The sequence below is a fragment of the Xiphophorus maculatus genome, chromosome 15 (genome assembly GCF_002775205.1).
Source record: "Xiphophorus maculatus strain JP 163 A chromosome 15, X_maculatus-5.0-male, whole genome shotgun sequence".
NCBI lineage: Eukaryota > Metazoa > Chordata > Actinopteri > Cyprinodontiformes > Poeciliidae > Xiphophorus > Xiphophorus maculatus.
In genome coordinates, this window is record NC_036457.1 from 14,332,287 (window position 1) to 14,356,407 (window position 24,121).

The 24,121-nt window shown below is 38.2% G+C and overlaps 1 protein-coding gene across 1 annotated transcript in view; it reads right to left on the reverse strand.

Annotated features, from left to right (window-relative positions):
* Positions 1-285: 285 nt before the first annotated feature.
* nkain2 (sodium/potassium transporting ATPase interacting 2) overlaps positions 286-24,121 on the reverse strand; it is a 104,630-nt gene continuing 80,794 nt past the window's right edge. Inside the window, exons 5-7 of the mRNA XM_023347989.1 lie at positions 21,972-22,032; positions 12,399-12,480; positions 286-5,730 (exon numbers count right to left, since the gene is read on the reverse strand). Of these exons, the coding sequence (XP_023203757.1) occupies positions 5,721-5,730; positions 12,399-12,480; positions 21,972-22,032 (153 nt within the window). The 3' untranslated portion in view covers positions 286-5,720. The remainder of the gene's footprint in view (positions 5,731-12,398; positions 12,481-21,971; positions 22,033-24,121) is intronic.

Below are 24,121 nucleotides of genomic sequence, written 5' to 3' on the forward strand. Positions count from 1 at the left end.
GAGGATGACTACATGCAGCATAAAATTGAATGTTTGAGTTTTACTTCATTGACATTATTCTAAATGACCCTTTGCTGACTAGAGGAGCATGTTTTGCTATGTTCTACTGCCAGAACAGCAGAAAACAACAGCAACATTGTTCCATGAATGATCTACAAATTTTGGTTGTTGTCTTTTGCTTCAGGTTTTTAAGCAGTGAACTCCACAGCACTGAAAACGTAACATCATGCAAAATAAATGTAAGCCATCAGAGGTGATAACAGAGAAGAGAGGACACAGCACACCTTCATTCTCCACACTCTACTTTAATCCCAGCTGGCTAGTTTATGTACAGTCACCTGTGGGAAAACCAGCATAAAAACAGGAGCTAACACACGTGGTTATAGTCTGTGGCAAACTGTAACAAATCAACCCAGAACCAAAATATTCACCTTAATGTACTAAATCAGTTAAGATAAAGCAAATATTTGAGCTGCACTCTTGAGAAACCTCCTGGAAATAAAGGGATTTCCATCAGAACTTTGTAATAGCTTGAATAAATGTTTATTGATAAGGCTTTGCAGCACCCTCCTAATTTATGGGCACCACAAAATTCATATTTTATGGCGAAAAGCATATACTCACGCTGAAAAAATTCCTGGATGTCCCCAGAGTGAGGAATGGAGATTTTTTTGCCACCCTCAGTTTTTATTGCAGCAATACGAACTTATGTTTGGCCTACCAGGTCCATATTTCTGTTGTTTTAAACATGCCGCTATTTTTTAATTGTAGTTATGTGCAAATTTAAGCAAGTAGCCTTTTAATTTCAACCATCTTTTGACTTAAAATCAGACATCTGCCATATTTAAATCACATGTCCTTTAGTCTGACTGTTCTTTTGAAATATTTTTTTTTCTTGAAATGCCTTGATAGTTTTGCACCAGATGTAACAAGAAGCACATGTTCAGAAAAGTATTTTGGTCTCTTCAGTCTAAAGAATATTTATCTCGAAGTCTTATCTATAACAACATTCTATAATGTTGTTACAGAACATTAAGATGTTCTATAACAAATGTAAGGTCTTTGTGCTTTTTTTGGCCAGCAGTTACCTCGAAACTCTCCCATAAATACAATTTTTGCCCAGTCTCTCTGTCTTATTGTTGAGACAAGTAAGTCTTAAAGTGCTTTAAATTTTACTCTGGGTTTTTTGTTGCAACTTTGAAAAAAAAAACCCCAAAAAACATTGAGGTATTTTAAGTGGGACTTTGCAACTCTTTGCAGACTGGTAGATGTAAATGACTGTTTCTCACCTGTCTTGGATTTCTTTAAGTCAAAGTTTGGTCACTGATGAGGCTTTTTGCCTGCTTCACATTATCAAATAGGTTCTACTTAATCAATGTCTTGATTCTATAGCTCATTCAGTAATCGGGTAAGTGAAAGTTCACCAAACGTAATAAAGCAAAGTGGCCAGTTAGGATTACAGTAAGTAGGCAGTATTACTATTTCACATAGTGCCAGGTTGGTTTGGTAAGCCTTTTCCTTTAATCCACAATATCATAGCATTATTTGATAAACTGAAACCTTTACGTGTAAAACAAAAACAGAAAATAAATCTGAAAGGAGTTTTTCCGCATCCTTTGCTTACCTTTATGGATGCCATTAACAGTGGTGACAATGATTTTATTAAAAACAAATTATCTCTTGATGAGGAACATTTTGTCCCTCTGAATAAATTTACTCTAGTCAAAATTGGAATTTGTTTAATTAGATCATGATGCTACTGCAATAAAGGATCTAGTTGCTTCATGGCTTTTTACACATCTTTACAGGTCAATAAATTTAAAAGGTATTGTTAGTCTTTTTATGGTAGTAAAGATTCAGATCTACACAAAGTCTTCAGTTATTTCTCCAGTGACCTGCAGGGAGCTCTGCCTTCAGTTTAAATTTCTGCTTCGTTGTGGTCTGGTCCAGATTGGATTTTCCTGGGTCTGGGTTAAGGGTTGTACAGTCCACCATAACTCAGAAAACAAAGAGCAAACATACACACTCACACCTTTTTTATGCACCTTTCTGACTTGTTGAAGGGTTGTTTTCTGTTAAAATGCTGATATTGTTACTTGTTACAGTGTCAGTTGAGTTTAAATGAAGTACCTTCTTCAGAGGCAAATAAATTAATTGTGTTTTGGTCCGAATAATACTAAACCAATTTAAATCTTGGAGCAAAAACATTTCACCACAAGTCAGTTTTAGTTACTAAAAGAAATATCTTGAGAACATTGAAATGACAACGGATTTTGCAGCCTTAGCAATGTACTTGAACTGAATTTCCACCCCCGACATAACTAGACTTTAGTCCAGCTAAGTTTTTTCAGTCTATTTTTCTCAAGCTCTCTCATTTCATATACTCTGTACAGTTAGAAGAAATAAAATCTAGTTTTTTTCCCCACTTATACACAACATCATACATTAATAGTCAACTAGAAAAAACAGTACACACAGCCACATGTTAATTAAAAAAAAAAAAAAAAACGTCTAGAAGATCAAAGTTACATTTCATCATTGTACATTGTGGTGCCTACGTTCTCCTAAACTCTGCAGACTCGTATTTATAGAAAACAACAAAAAACGCACAAAGTTCACATTGAGGACCCTTCGAAGAAAGCCGAGGAGCACCCAGCAATCCAAATAGCTCCCCCTATTATTATTTTTTTGTTTGTTTTTTGCTTGTTTTTATGAAGCCAGTGAATCACGCGAGGCATGAGATTAAATATGCAACAGTTTGGAAACACCTCATGCAAACACACAAAAATGCCCGTCTGTGTCCTCCAGGCGGAGCGACTCGGAACGTAAACCACAAAGTTTTGTTACAAAACGGGTAAAACTGCTGAAGAGAACTGCAGATTAAGCCAGGGCAGCAGTCCTTCTGTACGTTGAGAGGAGGGTGTCTTCAGCAAAAGGCCTCAAACTTTTGGTCCAGTTAATGAAGATGTGTAAGACTTTAGTTGTGTTTCCCAACAAAGGTAGAAGAGCAAAAACAACTGGTGCATGTCTGGGTTTTCTTCTCTTGCAACATCTTCACTTTTTCTTACATAAATCATAAAAAAGTAAGCCTCAACCTGTTTTTGGTCCCAGTCTGTGGCTCATGAGCGGGATTAGTTGGCACTTTCATCTTGAGAAAAATTTGAGGTGTGAGGTGACAGAAGGGGCTTGCTAAACCTCCTGCCTGTTTAAAAGAGGCCAAATATAGAATGCGGGATTCTTTCAGCAATCAGCCTCTGCTTGTCATGATTTCATCAGTTGTCAAATCAGGAATTTGAAATAAATCAACAAATAACAAACCAAATTGTTTGATTTAGAACTGTGTTATGTTTTCCATGTGTACCTAAAGCTTCAGTTCACGTCGAGACTCAAATGGCTGCGATTGTCTTTTCTATTGGGGATGTGTGTAAGCATTAGTTTCAGCTGATTTGAACAATTAATGTTTGCCAGTTGATAAAAGTTGCAAACAAAAGCTAATTTTCACCTGATAATACGGTGAAAAAGTGAACATTTTTCACGCTACAGTTACAAATTTTAATATACTATGTTGGAATTTCATGTGATAGACCAACACAAAGCACAGCTGTAACACTGAAGGATAAAGACATGCCATTTTCCAAGTTTTAAAGAAAAAAAGTCATAAGGATCTGTTATGGATTTGTATTTTCACATGTGTATTTGCTAAGAAGCCCAAATTTCAGTCAGATTGGATGGAGAGCATCTGGGACCATGTATTTTTAAGTGTGGTCAAAGATTTTTCAATTGAATTTACATCTGGACTTTCACTGGACCACTTTAATACATGAATATGCTACTCCATATTAGCTTTGGCTAACGTTTAAGAAATTTCTCTGGGACTAAAGTGGAACCTCTGCATCAGTCCCAAGGTTTCAAAGCTTCTAACTTTCTTCCTATCACTCTCATCGGCTTGCCTGCCCTTGCTTCCTGTGATGCCAACAACACGTATGTTGTTTATCCAGAGGTTTTGGCAAGTCCCCTGAGATGAGTTGGTTGTCGCATCTCCCTCACCAATTATTTATTTGAAGACTCTCATTGTCGCCCAGATGTTTGGCCAAGCACTGATCAAGTAGGGTTGAATGTTGTAAAGATCAACCGTTCACTCTTCCCCCCATTCTCAAAGGCCAGAGTTGTTTTGTTCCTAGCTAATAGTTACCCTGTCAAAATATTCTCCTGGAATACTGGAGAAGTTGCCAGTCTCTGCAGCTTCTCCAGAGCTACAATGACCCTCTTAGCTGGTTCTCTGATTCATGCTCCCCTTGTTCCACCTAGGTGAATGGGCTGGTTTTGGTTGGCCATGATGATGCTGTTCTATTCTGTTTTCCCATAATAAACACAGATTTTCTGAGCTTATATCACTCAACAGTGGTGTCTACTTAGTAGCTAATTAAGGTGCGACTGCTGTTGGTTGGACTGGACTTTATTTAGGGGTATTGAATTAAAAGGCATTGTCTACAAAAGCACATAAAATGATTGAGATTTTTCTATGCAAAATATTTTGAAAAACATGTCCTTTTTCCTTCATTTTACCACCAATGTCCTACTTTGTCTTTGTATATCACATTAAAACATGTTGAAGTTCATGCCTTTAATGTGAAAAAACTCAAATGATTACTTTTTTAAGGGTCTGTAGATAGGACGGATTAGGAGGAGCTTTGCTCTTTCTGTCGACCTCTTTGCGTCTGTCTTGAGTGGAAGACAAAATATTTAGACAGGGCGGCAAGACGAGCCTCTTTCGTCTCGAAACGCTGCAGCTTAAAGGTGAGGAACTGGGTCACCTCTGTCCATTTCTGTCCACACTTTCTGTCGAGTAGACAGCATCACTTTTGTAAACATTGTTAAAATTCACATTAGTAAGAAGGACCTGTGTAAGTGTGCATGCGTGCTTATCTTGTCCACATGCATGTGTGAGCTGCGAGCCTGTAAGTCGTCACATCACACCGTTAGTTGACATTCATAAAACACAGGTGAAAAACGAGCCTGGGCTTCCTTCGCAGTTTCACCTTTTGCAGTCAATGATGAGATCCTGAATGCAGCAGGAAAAGGTAGGTTTTAGAAAAGCGATGTCTGACATTCCTCCTTTGCAGGTTCCTGGTAGGAAGTCCGGTAAGTAAACTGTCAGGCACCAAGAGCAGAAAAAGCTCAGTTAGATTTTAGAAGTGTTTTCTCTTTTTTTAAGTCTTTGGTCAGGCGTATCTGCGTGAAACAACTCAAGGAGTATTGAGCCGGAACATTTTCTTACTGTATCTTGAAGGTACTGGACTCAGTTCTGAGATTTGTCAGCAGGATTTTAGATTCTTCCAGAAGGCCTGAGGAAAAGCCAACCTTATTTCATCCCCTTACAACACTGATATTTGTTTGCAAAGAAAAAAAAAACAGAGGCAAATAATAACAGGCTCTGGACAGGACTCCAAAACTATGAAATAAGTGCGGCTCACAAGTGTTGCAGTTACCACTTTTGGCCACATGATGCCAGTATTTCATCAGGGACTCCATCAGTAGACAACTGGAGCCAGAGGATCCCATCTGATTGAGCTTTTCAGGGTATTTGGAGTAAGAAATGGAAACTGTGATCTATCCTCTGCCTATGCCTCTGTCTTTGTTAGAAGAGAGTTGGAGTGGTAAACACAGGGCTCTAAGCAGTGGTAGTTGGTAAGGCAGCTCCTCTGGAGTGGCTTCTGGGTTTATTTTGACCTTCAAAAAAAGAGAGGAGAACAACAAAATCAGATTTGACAGCCATGATGCAAATTTATAGCATAAATTCATTCACTGAAAATATACGTCGGCATACTTAAGATGTTATCAAACAATGAGAACTTTGAAGCCTGTAAAGCAGAAACATTCAGTAAAACTGAAAAGATAGAAGGCTGATGGGTTTATGATGAAATACTGCACAACTCATTTTGCTCAATATTATCCTTGAGTAAGTAATTGCTCTGACAAATAAGCTTAACAGCATAATGTTGCTTGAAGAGAACATCAGAAGTACTTGTCCCATGTGTTCCGTGCGAGATAATAACACTCCAGAGACGTCTTAACACTCTGATGGGTGTACTGGCTTTCTTGAGCGGTTCTCCTTTAAAAATTAAACATACTGTACATGAGAGAAGAATATATTTGGTGCATTTCATAGAAACAGATAGCAGCTCACATTTTTGCGATTGTCAAAATAATAAATGTACCACTGATCTGCTTTTCTGTCTCTGCTGATAGAGGAATATTAGAGTTGCGCCACACGTAGCATTTTGCACATAATAAGTTCAGCTGGTGTCCCATCTTTGAGTAAACTTAAAATGGAAGTTTCTTATAGAAAGTTTCTTTCTTCACACTTTTCTCTCCCCTCAAAGACCAGAAAGCAGCTTAATAGTTGTCCAGACTTTACCACCTGAGCTGTGGATCTCGGCAGCTCTTCCAGAGTTTTGGGCTTCCTGGTTGGTTCTGACTAAGGGCCAAATGCCTTCATTGAATTCTTATGAGTTTAGGTGGATGGCCATGTTACAGTAGGTTTTCTGTTGAGCCACACTGAACATCTGTTATATGAGCCTTATTGCCCAATATGTTGTTTTGCTCCCAGTTTGATGTTTTGTTAGCATTTGTCGACATTCAGAGACAATAACTTAGATCCAATCACAATAAGCCTCCTAGGATAAACAGATATTGCAACTGCTTGCTCCAAATTAAAACATGTTATATTAATAATAATTGCTGCTGATGTGGAAAAATTACAATTAGGTCACACCTGCTAGTTGTATTGCCATATGTTTATTCTAAGTTCTGTATATTCCCACCAAGTTAAAGCTGTTTGGGTTACATGCACAAGGTTGGACGTTGTTTTTCCCCAGCTGCATGGGAACCAGTCTGATTCCCATGCTTTGGATCCCTTATCCCTTTGTACAAAACTCATGTGTTGGTTCTGCCTGGCAGAGCTTTCCGTTTCAGACTTGCTTCATTATTGACTGTCCTGTGAGCTCTCTGAGTTGTGCGCAATTCATGAATAAACCTGATTGAGTGATTTTACCTGAACAGTGCTTGGAAATAGTTTTTTTCCTGTTAAGGAGAAAAGTTATTATGTTAGCTTAAATTTTGGAAAAAGCATGGCTCTCCTTTTCCTCCTGTTAGCCGGGTCGCGAGCGGATGTCATCACGGCTGCAAAAGTACGGCGAAACAGAATGACGTCACAGATCACAGAGTTTAATTCATACAGAGCAATCGACAACAAAGCTGCAGAGATACAGAGATATGCATTTTCTCATGAAAATAAAAACACACAAGGGAAGACAAACAAACACAGAGACAGACAAAGGCGCCCACGTGGAGAAAAGATGAAAAAAACTCTCTCAGCCACTCTCCGGTGCTGCCCTGAAACTTTAACCAAAGAGGCGTTTCCCTATTTAATATATGCAAAGAAGGCGTTCTGCTCTTCGACCAATTAGAACTCCCTCAGGCCCCCAAAGAAAGTTGGGACTTCCTGATTTATAGCAAAGGTGTCTGTTTTTTATCTAAGTAAAGGCGGACCACTTCGTGCCCATCTCCATCCGACCCGGGCCGAGAGGCGCCAAGAAGTCTCTGACCCCTTTCGGACTGTAAATTTTATTGCTCTGTGTGTCAGCGGGGGAGGAAAAGGGCCCTGCTTTGTTTGAATGTCTGCTATTGTGAGCTCCCCCATGCTCCACAGAAAACTGTTCCAAATAAAGTGTTGGCTATCCCTTTACACATGTCGTAAGATTAAGTGTATTTTTAGCATTAAATAATCATTTTCCTTAGCATTCCACAACACTGCAATCATGTCCAGTATGCTAAGTATTTTATAGAGCAGTCTTCAGCTGGTATGGCTGCAAATGTGATTCAAAGCCTGACATCACCTTCTGGAGGCATTTATTGGCAGTGTTGTATAGTAACAAAGTACAAATACTTCACTACTTTACTTAAGTATAGTTTGGAGTACTTCATGCTTTCCTCGAGTATGAAAATTTTTGATGACTTTCACTTTTACTTCACTATATTTCCGAACTTAATTGCGTACTTTTACTCCGATACATTTTCAATGTGTGGTTTAGTTACTCGTTACAAAAACGCGAGAGAGAGAAACAAAGTGTTTTGACCCCACCTACTGATTAGCAAGTAGCAAGCAGGCTACCGAACAAAGTCCGTAGCCTGCTTGCCTGGGCTTGTTCATCACCTCCAATAGGATACACCTGTTTCGCTTCTCCCATTGTTGGGGAAATCAGAAATCAGAACACCTTACACCGGGTGGGTGGGTGAGACGAACAGAGAAGAGTGCTGCCCGCACTGACGCGGCTCAGGGATTACGTGACACGCAGCGCCGTGCCCTATAATGCACTGTAAGCTATGTAATGTGTTTTGAGGCAATTGACCAAAATCCCGGACAATTTTTAAATTCCCCCCGGACATCTTTTTAGGTCTGAAAAGTAGGACATGTCCGGGAAAAAGAGGACGTCTGGTCACCCTAGTTCAATGGGGGACAGAAGCCATAGCGATAGCAATTTAGACTAAATTTAACGAATATAGGAAAGGCATGCAAGTTCAAAACCACAAACCATTAACATGTGCTACTCTTTAAAACTGGAACAATTTATTAGCAGGTTTCATTTTGCCTGCACTTGGTTGGGTACATTATTTTAAGTTTATTTGACAAGTTTACCAAAATATAAGAAATGTCATTCAAACTTACCTTGTTTTACTTTTTACTTGTACTTTTCATTACATTACTTGAGTACATCCATTTTTACAGTAATTTCCATACTTAAGTACAAGAAGTTTCAGATACTTTAAGACTTTTACTCAAGTAACATTTCAGTCAGTGACTTCGACTTTTACCAAAGTCGTATTTTGGAGAGGTACTTGTACTTTTACTTGACTCTGAGATTTCAGTACTTTATACAACACTGTTTATTGGCCTGCACCTAATGAACAAAAGACTGCAGAGTGTTAGTTTTCTTGGGTTTGCATTTGGCTGCCCTCCTGTTCGATTCTCCACAGCAATTTTTGTAGAGTTCATGTCAGGCAGCTATACTGGAAATTTTAGTATCTTCCCAGCCTAGCTGCAAAGGACTTATCCTTGTGTTCACTGTCCTGTTTTGAAGGGGTAATGGCACCCAACCTTCAGCATCCTCACAGCAGGCATGACATTTTCACCCAGTATTTACTGTGCCAGAGGAAGCAGAGCAGCCATAGAAGATCACTTAGCAACCACCATGCTTCTTTTCAGTGCTTAACTCTGATCCACAGGTTCTAAAAGTTCCAGTTTTAACTGATTGATCCATAAGACAAAATCCCCCAACCACTTTGGCTAATGTATAAAGCTGTGAGCAAATTGGAGCTGCATTTTTTATGCTTTGGGGTCAGCAGCAGTATATGACTTAAAGTCCAAGTCAAGTGATTGGTATGCACCTTGTCAACATCTTGCTGAAGGTCGTCAGTAAAGGGTCTTAGACCACCTATTATCTCAGGATTCAGGATTCCTCTTCCTCTTCCTCAGAACAGAGGCTGTAACAGAGGTGTTACAGCCTCTTTAACTTTAAAGTCGCAAACAATGCTCCAGCTGTATCCAGCGGAGCCTTTGCTGTCTCTTTTCAGAATTATCCTTGTTTGTGCAAGTCAGTGACGTCATCTTTGAACTTTTTAGCTATATTTCTAACATGCAATGAAACCAGACCAGGTTTTACGTGTTCTATTCCAAGAACACCTTCTTCAGATGAAGCCCCTGATTGTTTGCATCAGGAGTGTCTGGGACCAGACCTGATGTGCAAACCTAAATTGCAGAGGGGATTGAATTATTTATAGGTGCAACTGTAGGTGTCATGTTTTATTTCCTCTTCTCATCTTACAATGGTTAACAAGCAAGTAATGCCGGAGATTTGAATAAAAAGATGTTTCTAGTGCTTTAGAGATGCTGACGGCTGTGTTATTAGCTTCATGTGTCATGGTAGTGTGTCTGTATATATCCATGGCACAGAGAGATTCCTTTGGGATGGGATGGCTGATGCTATTTTATTACTCCCTCCGGCCAGAGCCAATAAACACCAAACAGAGGGGAGGACGGCTGGAGAACAATGATAGCATATTGATGGTGTTTGTGGACGACAGTGTGCATTTCAGGGTTCGTCTGCGAGAACGCGTGGATTAACATGTTTATGAGCAAAAGCTGTCTATCAGCACAAATACTGTGTCTGGATGTCTGTGTGCACAGTGATGAGTGTGTGTGCACTGTTTGTGCATAGATATTTGTATTTGCACTCCAGCTGAGGTATGTTTGTGTTTCCAGGCATTATTTAGAGGCTTGGTGATTTATGATCTGGGTTATGGCTTCCACTGGGGACATATAAAACTACAGAATAGTCCTTTATTGCTTTCTTCTTTGTTTAGTCCTATGTGTCATCCATCACTTTGTTTCTCTCATTCTCTTCCTCTCTTTCGCTTCATCCACCATTCTTCCATCTCCACGCCTCTGCATCTCCCTCTAATTTGCTTCGGCCCTTGTCTAATACAAACTGGTATTGATAATCTGTCTGGTGCACATCAGCCAAATCACTGTTATTTCATCTCGTTGTTTGGTACATTACAGTAGCTTTATCTGTGTGGCTCAGCGCTTCCCGCAGGGCAGAGTTAGACTTTGAGGCTGATGCCGATGGTGTGCCAGTCTGCACCGAGATGCATTTCTGAGACAACTTAGTGGCACTCTGTCCAACAAATGGCTGAAGCACCTCAAGAAAAACAGGAAGCTACAATTTAAATTTTAAATAAAAAGAAGTAGACAAACAAAAAATTCTACTGGATCAAAATCCGCTTCACAGCTAGACGATAACCCTCCTTTAAAGAGACTAAGTGATGAAAGAACTGACCAAGGTCTGGTAAATGCTATCCTTCAACACTCAATGTGTTCATGCCATATTATCCACAGTGGCTTATGTATGTAGGAAATATAAATGAAACCTGAACTCTGAACACAGCTGACTAATATAGAAAGTAAAATCCGGGAACATTTCTATGTCTTTTTATGGAAATAAGCTAGATTTCTAATTCATACAATCTTTATAGTACTAGTGCTTAAACCATCAACTTCAATCTTCTGTGTTAGGACAACACCAAAAGCACATCATTGCAAAATGGATGGATATTTATGCATGATTTTCATTTTGTTGTGAGAATCTAATTGACATGACTATTATATGTAACATCATCTGTGAATCTTGGTGATGGCTGCATCATGCTATGGGATAGGGAATCTGGTTAAAGTTTATAGAAAGATAGAAGGAGCTACATACAAAGCAATCTTGGAAAACAAATATGTTAGATGCTGAAAAGGGCTTGAAGCTGGATTGAGGTTTACTTTCCCACAGGGCAAAGACCAAAAATGCACGGCCAGAGCTACAATGGAATGATTTAGATAAAAACACATTTATGTGAATCGCCCCGTCAAAAAACATACTGGGGCAAGATTTGACAATTAACAGTCACAGTTCTTCTCCATCCAGTCTTAGTGTGAGCTATTTTGCAAAAAATAATGAGCAAAAATTTAGTCTCTAGATGGGAAAAGCTGGTGAAGAGATAGCCCCCAAAGAATTGCAGCTGTGAGTGAAAGGTTCAACAATTATTAACACCCTCTTCAGACTTTTATAAAAAATTGAAAATCTTGCATTATTTCCTTTTATTTAACCTCTGCGTTAATTAAAAGTTGTTGTGTTGGATTAACACATAAAAAAGTCTTACAAAACTGCACATTAATGTTGTGGTTGTAACATCATACAATTTATAAAAGCTGAAGAGGGATGAAGTAATTACATATTCTGGGTACATTTCAAGCTCAAACATTTCAAAAAATGTTTGAGCTAGTATTTAATGTCTATGAGAAAAAAAACAAAAAACAACAACATATAAATATTTTCACTGCTTTTATTTTTTGGATTACTAGACGTGGAGCCTGCATTGATTAGCGTTGTTCCAGTACATACCACAGTTTCATGGATTAAATTCTGTAGAGTTTAGAGGCTTTTCTTGTTTCTATGCACTCCCAGCGATACGGCTGAGCGCATTGTTCTGCAGTGGCTGGCCGCTAATATGTGGTGCTGTTGCTATGGCCATATGCTTTCTTCTGAAACCACCTTATGCGGGTGGTGTTTATCAAAATAACATCCAAATGAATGCCAACACTCAAGGTTTTACAGCAGAACTTTGCACTGAAACAAGAAAATCAATGTTATACACTTTACCAGTTGGTGGTTTTATTGATGTAGCTGACCAGCACATGGTATTTTACCCCCCCATCTGACTGGATGTAACATTTCAAAAAGCCAAAAGCGACATAAAATGCAGGCAGACATGCACAATCCAACTATACTCACATGTACATAGGCTGTAGCTGGAGGTGGGAGGTCTTCTGGGGTCCCTGGTAACCATAGGAGTCAAATCCTCCTATAAAATCAACTACACAGAAACAAACACACAATAGTAATTAGAGCCTATTTTGTTGGTTAAGGTCGACGCCCGCCCTGTGGCGGGCATGACGTCATGTTTCTGTGTGTGTTTTTTGCTCCAATGTGATAATAAATTTTGTCAAAATGAAACAAACACTGTAAAATCACAAAGTTTAGGATGTTCTGAAAATAATGATACCAAACAAGGTAAGGTAAATAGTTTTTATGGTGAAAATATAAGGGTAAATTCAAAATTAGACCAAAACGGCCATTTAGACCCAAGACTCCAAAGGGTTAACATTTGTTAACCTGTTTAATCCCACTGGCAACAACTGTGGCCAGACATTTTTTCTAACTTCTGGAAGCTGTAGAAGAATTGTTTTGACTTTTAGCAGCTAATTGAAGTTTTTAAATCAAATAATAGAGTGTCTACTCTAAGCAATATCAATTCCATGTATCTAGTGTGAAAGGTCACATGACCATACCTCTTTACGTCCTGTCTGTAACACTGGAGGTAAATGTGTGTGTCAAACATGTACAAGAAAAAGTCAATAAAATACTTTAATAAAAAAGTAGAAATAAAATATTTTGTACATATGTTCTTTCAAGTGTCTTCTACTGATTTAAAAAGACAATTTTATTAATTCATTCATCTTTTAATCATAAGAAGAGTGAATGTAAGCATTGCAACAATTGTTGCCGCTAGCATAATACATAGACAGCACTGTGCTACTGTATGTGTCCACAGCTTTGCTGTTTATTCTATATGTCTTGCTGTTCCCACACAGCTTAAACTATAAGATTTAAGATCAGATGATTTTGCCTAATTGATAAAATAATTAAATGAGGTCAAAGGTGACTTGGCACATTGAGACAGTGACATCTGCAAGATGTGACATTGAATTTTTATGTTTCTAAAATATTTCCGAACACTCTTGTAACAATTCTTTGTAATAAGTTATGCATGTCATGATTTTTCTCTCTTTTTTTATGTGTGTGTATAAATAGGCCAGATTTGTGTCATTTAGACTATGTAGTTTCCCACCGGCAACAATTGTTGCCGAGTATAAAACCTACATTTTCACTAACATAACCAACATAACGTGCGTTAGGGAGGTTCAAGGATTGAAATGCATGTACTTATTTTGCAGGAAAAAATGTGGGATTAAACGGGTTAACCTCCTGCCATGGATGAATAATTTCTTTAGGCTTCACACCTACCAAGGTGTTGTTGGTACATCTTGTACTCAAACCACTATGTCTTTTAAATGCCTTCCAGAGAAAATTTGGCTCCATCTGTATGAAAACACTTTGATGCAAATCTAATTCCATTTTTAAGAGGGAGAGTGAGAATTATGCAGAAATATATTTATGCCCAGGGAGTACACTTAACTTCTAAATTATCTAGAATAACTCTACAGACTCCTGAGCTGAGAAGCTGCCAGCAGGTGGGTGCTCTCCTCAGTCTGAAGCGGAGAGCACGGACTTTTGAAAAGAGGAAGTGTTTCCATTTTTGCCTTTTCTTTGATGTTGTAGAGCCCATAAAAAGAGTACTTTCTTGTCTTGATCAGCGGGACACTTTCTCATTTATTCAGCGAGGTTTCGTAACATCAAGTACAATGTGGATTTGCATGTCACTGTGGAGATGAAAAGTAGGTATCATTTTTTTCATAAGTTTTCAATAAATCTGAAATGTAAGGCTCAAAATGAAGACTGCGGCAAGCACCATGCATAGAGAGGTGATTTTATTACAGAAACAAGCTCTGAATGGCAACGTTTGAAGGAACGTGTTAGAGAATGTTATGCTAAATATAATCAATTGAAGGCATTGAATGTATCAGGTTCAGATGTTGGACAAACACTGACTGTGTTCTAAATTAATAAATGCTACTGTCCCAGTTTAATAGAATAAATTATTTTCTAATGTTGCACGTCAAGATGGACTTAAGAATGACTTCAACCATTCAGAATTTTCCGTTGCTTTGGCTGAGGGCTGTTATCTGAAAAGGAGCTCTTCTAAAGCGCCTCCAGCAACGTCTGTGAAGCACGCTGTGCAAGACACTAGTGTTGGCATTGTCGAGCTAGGAGTCACTCCATGGAAGCAGTTTGATTATAACCTAGTCGTACCGTTGAGAGATGAGACAGACGTCTCTCAAAAGGCAATACAATGTAAAAGAAGCAAACACTTTCTTTGCTTTTTTTCTATATTCAAAAAGATGACATGTTGAAAATTATTAATGCAATTCCCAATAATTAACTGAAATGCATCTTTTTGTGGTATTACAACAATGATCCCTCTTAAGCTTTCTGAATGTTTCCAGTCTTATTTTTAGATTATATTTGATGGTAAAGTCTTTTGGGTTGGAAGAGCCAAGAGGTGTCACCTAAAAAATCTTTGATGCTCTATAGCAGTGGTTCTCAAATGGGGGTACTTGTACCCCTGGAGGTACGTGGAGGTACTGCAGGGGGTACGTGAAGCTTTTCAAAATATCTTTAAAAAATCAGTAGGCTCCTCATAATAAGTCTTGGGAAAAATTATTTTGTAAAAAGTTCGATAAAATATAAATGTGTGTTCATGCACTGAATTTTATATTCAGTATTTAGTTTCAATATCCTTTAAAATAAAACGGACCCCCCCACCAAGTTAGTTTGACCCACGGACCCAGGGCACTCGTCAACGACCTGTCGTTATCATGATTACACTGTATCTATGGAGACGTGGCTAAAGCATAGCAGCAATGCTGCTGAAAGTATAGATAAAGTGAAAAAGAAGGCACTGTACCTCTTTTTTGTTCCAAAAATGTTTTGCCAGTGTCAGGGGGTACTTGACTAAAAATATATTTTTAAGGGGGTACATCACTGAAAAAAGTTTGAGAACCACTGCTCTATAGGATTCAAGTCAGGACTCTAGCTAGTACACTCTAAAGTACTTATATTACGTCTAGCCAGAAGAAACATCGATAACACTTTATTTGACGGATTGTGAATAAGACTGTCATGACACCGTCATAAACATGACATAACACCTGTCATGAACATGAGTAAGTCTTCATGAATATTTATGACTGTTGTTATAAAGTGTCATTTGGTAAATCATGACACTTTTAATACAAAGCTGACATTATTCAAAATGTCTTTGTTATGACAGCTTGACATTAACCAAGAAATCATGATTTAAGATAAATTTGTTACAAAAGTATTACTGATTAAACTTTAAAACTTATGTAGCTTTATGTTATTAAAGCTAAAGTTTAACAGGTATTATGCCATGTTTATAACGGTGTCATGACAGTCTTATTCACAACCCGTCAAATAAAGTGTTACCGAAACATCTTGGTAAAATTAAAACACTACATAAAGCCTAATTTGCCAGGGGTATGATATTTTTGGACTTAACTGTATTTCCACATGCCTTTGGACACCTGGTGTGAAAGATAAAAATAACAAAAAATGATGTGTTCAACTAGAAGTGTTTCTGAGAAGGAAAACAACCCTTCTGTTGGTGGAGAGGCAACTAGTGCCCAGAAAGATTATACATCCAGGCTCAAATACAACATACATTCACCAAAAATCATTTTAGTATGGGGTTCTGATTGATTCAAGAATGTATTTTAATTTAACAAGTACAAGACCTATTACTTGTTTTAACATTTTCAGCTACCCACTTGGGAAAATTCAATACACTCAAGAAATTAGGCTTTATGATGAAAAGAAGGATAATATTACATTAGGGTAACACTAAGCCAACATGCACATACACAAACACCATAAAAATGTTGTAATACATGTTCAAAATCCGGGTTCATGGCAGGAAATCCATTTCATAAACAAACTATTTTGATATAGAGAATGACCAGAATTATGTGACAAGACTGTTATTAGCAACAAAACGCGTGGTTGTCGTCCAGCTTGCAAAGAGGCAGTTTAATAAGTGGTGTTTTGTGTAAATGTCTGACTCTTTAAGCATGTTATCTCATTAAAATGATTATATTACTTGTCAAAATGTATCAACATTTTCTACCTTCTTAAGAACTGTAGACATTTCATGCTTCACAACAGCAATAATCAGATGACATTTTCTCAGTAGTGGTTTCATACTTCCATTTCTAAAGCTCAAACTAATTGTGATTGTCCTGTCAAATGACTGGACCCCTCTTTTGGGAAGCATGGGTGTAGAAAGTAAGACTTTCCTGCTGATTCATGCTGCAGTAAAATTGTCTCCACAGAATTTCGTCCTCTAAACATTAGAGGAAATGGAGCCTCTAAACCTGCCAATGTGCTGCCTGTCAATCTTTTAAGACTCAATTTAAGCCTCAGATAAGCTATTCAGACGGGTATGGACTGTCCCATTCTCTCCACAATCGGAGAAAATTGGATGGGAGCGGCAGAAAGATTAAGATTCCCATTTAAAAAAATAAAATAAAATAGCTGTCCTAATTAAATTTTTCAATATTTGCTTGAGACCAAAATGTCCTATTTTACTCTGTTCTCACAGACTGATCTCCTGAATATAACCCTAATTACCTGTGCGGCTTTGTTTACCACTGTGTTTGATAGAAATCTGTCTGCGCTGGTTTGAGAGCGATAAGGCTGACTGTAATGAAAAGTAGTGCACACTTCTACCTGCACAAAGTATCACACAGAGATATATACACATACAATAATTATCAGAGTAATTAGCTTTCTCAGCAATTTAAAACCTTCATCTGTCCTTAGTGAGTATTAGCTTCTTCACCCAAGGCACATTTACCCACAAAGCCCGCTGATTAGTGTTTATTCTTCCACGCTGCATTATCAGGACGATTTTTCACCCACCACATTCCACAAGCCGTGCAAGACTTCAGGCTCAGCAACAAGAAGATTACCATGGATATCCTAATCATTCTGGAGAGTTTTATCTGTGTATTACAAGCATATAATGCTTCTGACACTTGTTAATTCTTATTAATTTTTAATTACAATTTATTTCAGTGTGTTGATGTTGAGCAGTTAAGAAGTACTTGATGCTCTAATGTGGCCATTGCTGCAATTCAGGGTAAAAAAAAAAAGAAAAAGAAAAAAAGTAAAAACATGAAGACAATCTAAACTTTAAGTTCCCATATATGAGATGTTACAAAGCCAAAGCTCTCAAACAAATACAAATGAATGATTATATAATGTGCTTATTGAACTATGTCAATTAATAACAAACACTTAGCAATTATTTTCAACAAGGTGGGCCAAAAATAGCTTGGAGACCTCGTTAATATGTACCCAACAATGCCCTATTTGTTGGATGTAAACAGGAAGGAAGGAAGAATGGATGGATAGACAGATGGATGGACAACAACCAAATCTTCAAAAAAAAGATGCAGTAACGAAGATGAAGCTGATAAACATTTCAAACGTCTTCCCATTTGAATAAATGCACATTTTAAGCAGTATTATTCCACAACGCCGAGCAGTGAAATGCTCAAATTAAAACAAAACACATCCCTCAAGCTCTGTCCTATCAAAGTCTGCTTTTAAGCTCCAACAGACTCTCTTTGGGGATGGAAAATGAACAGAAATTCACGGGACCAATAGCCACAAGGCAAAACACAACAATTGAGGAAAGGCCAAACACAGACAACTGTTAGACATTAATTATTTAGAAATGGAAGGCAAAAGCTAATGTGGCATTTTTGGTTTATTGCCATCCACAAGCTTGTTAAAATCCAATGTTGGGGAAAAAAAAAAAAACCCACAGAAAACCCTTATCTCAAAACTCACTGAAATTCAATTACTCCCTAATAAAATGGGATGAGAACAGTGATAAATTACAGCTGTTTTTCTAACTTTAACAATGTGACAGTGTGAAATATTGCTGGGACCTCATTAAGAAGCTCCGGGTGCATAAAGAGCCTTTCTGCGCTGACCTTCAGTTTTTGTTTTCCTTTTAAACGGACGGAAACAATTTCACACTGTCAATCTCAGCCCCCAATCAGCTTTAAGCATGGAGGAAAAACAGAAAAACCTCTCTGCTCTGCTCACTTTAGAAATCCATTTCCACTCATCCCATCTGCATGCATTACCTATCAATATTTATGCGTTAGCAAACAGCATCTTTGGCCCCGTGTTGAATAAGACATGGCTGGGTATTGATCTAGTGGAAGAGCAGCCCCACCAACTTTAACTGAATAAAGGAAACGATGGTCTCGGGTTAATGGGCTCATTAATGTTAATGCACACACGCACACTGCATTTTAAATAGAAAAATCACAGAATTGACATGTAACATTGAGTCATTTCAATCTCTTATTATTCCTTTAAATATATACTTTTGCTGACTTAAAATACTAACTGGAGGCCAGTGTCCTTCCTGCACTCTCATAAATTGGATTTGCTGCACCGACGCACAGATAAAATAAAGAGATTTGAATAGATTGGCGAATGTTTTCACATCTATTTTATTGCACTGCTTGGGGAATGCTGGTTTTAAGCATAACAACATAAAGAAAGAATCTACGAAGATCACTCCTTCCTCCACACTCTGTGCCTGCTCACTTTCTCTGAGTTTTTCTAATACAATTATCCTTTGTGTAAAAGTTTCACTTGACGTTACAAAAGCCCAAAGTGCATTCGTTCCTGCTGTCCGCTTTGTTATGAGAGAATGACCAATGAGGGATTAATGTTTGAACGGGAAAGAAGGGTAATGGTTCAGATGTAAAACCACTTAAAGCTCTTACTTTGCCACACATAGCCATTCGCTAAACCTCTCCAAAGAGCGTGTAGTCAGAGCTGAGCAGCTGTCTGTAAGCACAGCAGGTCTGCCAAAATTCAGATTTGCACTCATAATGAGACGGTTGAAACAACAGCTGACATTTAAAGAGGTTTTTATGTTCTAACCTTGTAAGGGCAGAAAACACTCAGACATAAGAATTGGTTCAACTATGTTTATTTACTGACATGCTGACTAACTTTTTGGCATTCAACAAACTAGCTCAATTTTTCTTGCATGTACCTGTCACACTGTTCCTCATCTTGCAATGAATGATGGCATATTTAAAAGTGATGCTGGCATTGGTCTACAGTTGAAGAAATCAGGTGCATTTTGTGAAATATTTGGAGCAATGCATGTTGTTATTTATGTTTATTAGGATGAAGGATGTAAACTTTACATGGTGCAACTGCGTAGGAACTGAGTAGGTTTTGTTGGATGCCACCATCTTCCTTTATTTTTTCCCTAGCCCATTGATCACCTGATTATTTGTAATGAAAGTTCAATGTTCCAGCTGGATGGATGAGTGGATAGATGGATGGATGGATGGGTAGGTTGGTAAATAGGGATGAATTGGGATAAATGAATGGATGATAATGGTTTGGTGAGGTGAGGAGGAAAAGAATAGAACTTGCTGCCTCCAGCATTAATTGAATACAACAATAAAATCTAATTATTTGAGGCATTTTAGACCAAAATTGTCAGAAATCAAGTCTTAAGACAAATATTTTGGATCCTTCAGTAAAACCATAGAAAAGGAGGTCACCTGTGTGAGGAAGAGAAAACAACAGGGTAATTTGCTGTTTGATTGTGACCTACCCTTTTTACAAGTCAGAGAAAATTAATAGTTATGAGCCACTAATGCAGTTACTGTAGATGTACCATCTGTGTAAAATGCCCTGTGCCCTGGACACTGCTCGCTGCTTGATAAAAAAAATAAATAAATAAAAACCCTGAACATTACCTCACACCAAATTAGAAAAAAGGCTTTTTCCACCTTGTAGTTTTTTTCTCGCAGATTTTGCTCCATTTGTAGTAAAAAGTGAATTATTTCCTTTTATATGCCGTGAGCTTTAAGTGTGTGGTGAGGTAACACAGGTTTCACAGTAAAATTGTGAGAGTTGGACACCTTGGCAATAAAGGGGGCGAGTGGGCTTTGCTTTAGGCTTCAATAAAAGAGCATTACTGTGTCTAAGTTTAAGTGTTTGGCTCCACAAATTACTTTAGCAATCTGGTGTGAAATTAAAAATAGTCACATAAATGATTCCAACAACAATGCTTGCCATTTTCTGAGCATTAGTAGTTTAATTTGAGTATTATCTGTGCATAGAAATAACAAGTGGAGTGGTGTTAAAGTGACCCGAAGCACATTTAATTTAGTCTTTGATAGAAAAATAAAAACTAAAATTATTTGACATGGGTGGTAAAAGGCCCACAGAGCAGTTTTGTTATTTTCAATTTTGCAAATTGAAAGAAAATATGCTACATTGACACCTCTTATGAAAATCGAATGCTTACCAAGTTTAGAGACAAAAACTCAGATGCACTTATTTAAAGGTGTAAATTGAGCTTTTCTTTTCCCTTGATTATTCTGCACCCAGCAGCAGACTAAAACGAGGGGAAACTGATTTTGTTACAAGCTATTCTAAAAGGGCAATCTTTCTCTGGCTATTATACTGTAAAATCAGCACTTAGTCCACAAAGAAGAGTAAATAAAAACTTGATGTCACCACTTAAAGGCTTAACACCATCAAAAAGTCAGGAGCTTTTCCCAATCAACTCTGCGTGTTCACTTTAAATATCTCCATTAGCAACCCGACTATACGTAATAAATCTGGACCGGCAAAAGATGTTAGGGATTCCTCCATTCACAACACCCTGCAATGCATATTTTGTAAATTGCCTTGGTTAAAACTATTCAATTAAAATGTGTGATTAGATTGGAGCTAAGTTACATACAGAACTACGATTACCACATAAAACATGTACGCCAATTGAACAAAGCTTAGTTTAGCTAATCAGGATGGTAGCCAGTTTTTGCCCACATATTTTTTGCTCTCATTACCATGTTTGAGTCCAATTTGCAGTTGTATCTAAGCTTAAGTTTCATCTTGCTGCATCAGGAATAACTGTAAAGTAAGTTACAAGTTAGACTGCCGTTGCTAAGCTAGCTGAGAAAAGCTAATCGGAGGTTTCCTTCTTACACCGGTTATACACTGTTTTGATTGACACAGGAAAGTTGGGGTCAGGACTGTTTTGGCAACAAAAGAAGGACTAAAGGGCATTCATTATGTTATGATATTATAGTTTTTAAAATACCTTTGTGATAGCCGACAGTGTGCAATGTTTTCCTGCTTTTAGTGGTTGCCACCCTGATGTAATTTATGTAACAGTACATGACAAAAAATCCATTTAGGTGAGCAAGCTAATTGGAAATATGCCATCATTAGCTGAATTTGCATTCCCTGTGCTTCTGTCTCTTTGTATGGAAACACTGTTTATTTCTCACTCACAAGTCACTTTTTTACTCCTCTGTGAATCACCACTTCAACACAGTCAGGTGATTGATTGCTGCAAAGACCCAAGGAGCTGTGTTGTCAAGGGTAGTTTTCCTCTGCCAGGATCTACCAAGGCAAACTGGTTCTGATTTTACTAACCATTAGTCAATTTGGTGTTAGAATGGAAACAGGACAGCACCAAGCCACTTCATTTTGCTCTTTTATTTTTATTTGCATGCATTTGAGAGTGTGTTTGGTACTTACAACTATCTTCTTCTTCAGAAATGAGCTTGACCACATAACAGGCGTAGATAAACCCCGCCAACTGCAGATGAAGACAGAAGCAAGAAAACAAAACAAGTGCAAAAAAATGAGGATTATTCTTAACGCAACACAGAAAGAGTGTCAAAAAAAAGGCAGTATGTTTAGAAAAATGCAATAGTTGGAACAGACAGGGCAAACAGGTGCTGGTGTAAGTGGAGCAGAACAGCTCCAAAATAGAGCACTTGAATCTCCTCTCTCATACACACACACGCACACACACGCTCACACTTACACTGAACAACAACTTCAAAAACAACCACAAGGTTAGCCTTGATTTTAATGCCGGGGCTATATGCAAAAAAGTGCTTTAATATGCGTCTTCAATTTTGAAACTTAAAAGAAATAGTCTTATCTACATTTGCATGCAGATGCTGCATATGTTTAATAAAGAAACTGACAAAAACGGAAATTAAATTGGTGTTTCTCCTTTGAGGTTTAGAGCTCTGTAGTTCTTCCTGTATTATTAGGAAAACCTTCCACAAACAGATGTCCTCACCTCACACTCCCTTATCATGAACTAACTAAAAATAAATAAATTAATTAAAACAGGTGCTACGTGATGAGAAACAGCAGATTTGCTCTGCTGTTACCAAAACGAGGGAACAGTTAATAATGTGCTCTGCTTGTCAGTGGTATTTAGAAAGTGATGCAGCGGTCCAAATTGGTGAGAGCACCTTACCTCTCCGATCGGCTTTCTCATTGGTTGTCTGTTTCCAAGGTAACAGATAGCAAGTGGCCAACTGAGGCAAAGATATAGGAAGGTGCAGTCACTGTAAGGTCGGCGTTTTAGCGACCTTGTTACCCTTGGACTTTTTTAAAGGAGCAGAAAGGAGAAAATGTGGGCGGAGAGAGGAGCATGTGGCCATACGTGTTTGTTTGAAGTATTATTATCTGGAATAAAGAGGCTCTAATGCTCAAATCAGCCTTTAAGTAATGGGGGGAAAATAACATTGACCCGGCAGGTTTTCTATCGACTGCGTGGACTAATGCCAGCACATCCTCACGGGCGCACACAAACACTTGGCAAAGACGGTGATTGTGGGGAAACAGCATTTGGGATTCAGTGTATATCTCAAGGTCTTGACCTCATTTAGTATAAATAATGTTCAGCTCCCAAAGCCCCCTTCCCACTCCTCCCACTCAGTTTCTCACACAGCCCTTCCTCCTTTCTTCTTCCGTTTTTGTTACCATTAAATCCTTCCAACTTTTCTCTTTTTCTTATCATTCTCCAGTCTATTTCAGACAACAAGCCAACATTATCAACACAACAGATCAACGAGAGAGAAAAAAAAACAATCAATGGCCTTTACATAGCAGATATGACCACTGAGAGAAGACACAGATAACCTTTCCTGACTGCAACATCTCAGCTGTCAATGCTGTTGGGTGACGTTCAGAATTTGAAAGATTAAGATGACATCAGCCCCACATGCAGCTTCTTCTATAGGCTGCTGATCCCCCAGGAAGCATTTCTTTTTTTTTATTAGCATCCATCTAAAGGAGACTTTTACCATTACAAAGTCAGAATGTTGTTTAAGAGACCATCAAGAGTTTGGAGAGACACTTGGAGTTGGAGTAGATCTGGAGCCTGCTCGAGTTTCTTCAGGCTCATTGCCTCTGAAAATGACTTTAGGGTGCAGTTTAGTTAGCGTGACCGAACACGGCACAGAGTTGTGCCCACCCTTGTGATACAGAGCCGTCGTTAGGCCTCGGAAGAGCACATTTACTCTGCACATCAATATCCTGTTAATATCCCACAAACTCAAGGGTTGCTGCTACATGTAAACATAATATCCTGTTTACAATAAATCTGATTCTATCTCACCACAAAGGCAGAAAAATCAAATGTGACGGCTGAGACGTGGCGATATTGATGCGGGCTTGTGGTATGCATGGCTTATCTTTTCAATGTCGCAGAGCTGGGAATGTTTTGTGCTTGTAGATTTTATGTGAGTTTGATAAGTCACAAAGGCTGCAATATTTTTAAAAGGATTTTGAAACTTTATATGCATAACTGTGTATGAAATACATCAAGTACCTGAAGACCAAATCAGTAAAACTAGCAAACATTTTACATTGACATGAGTAGG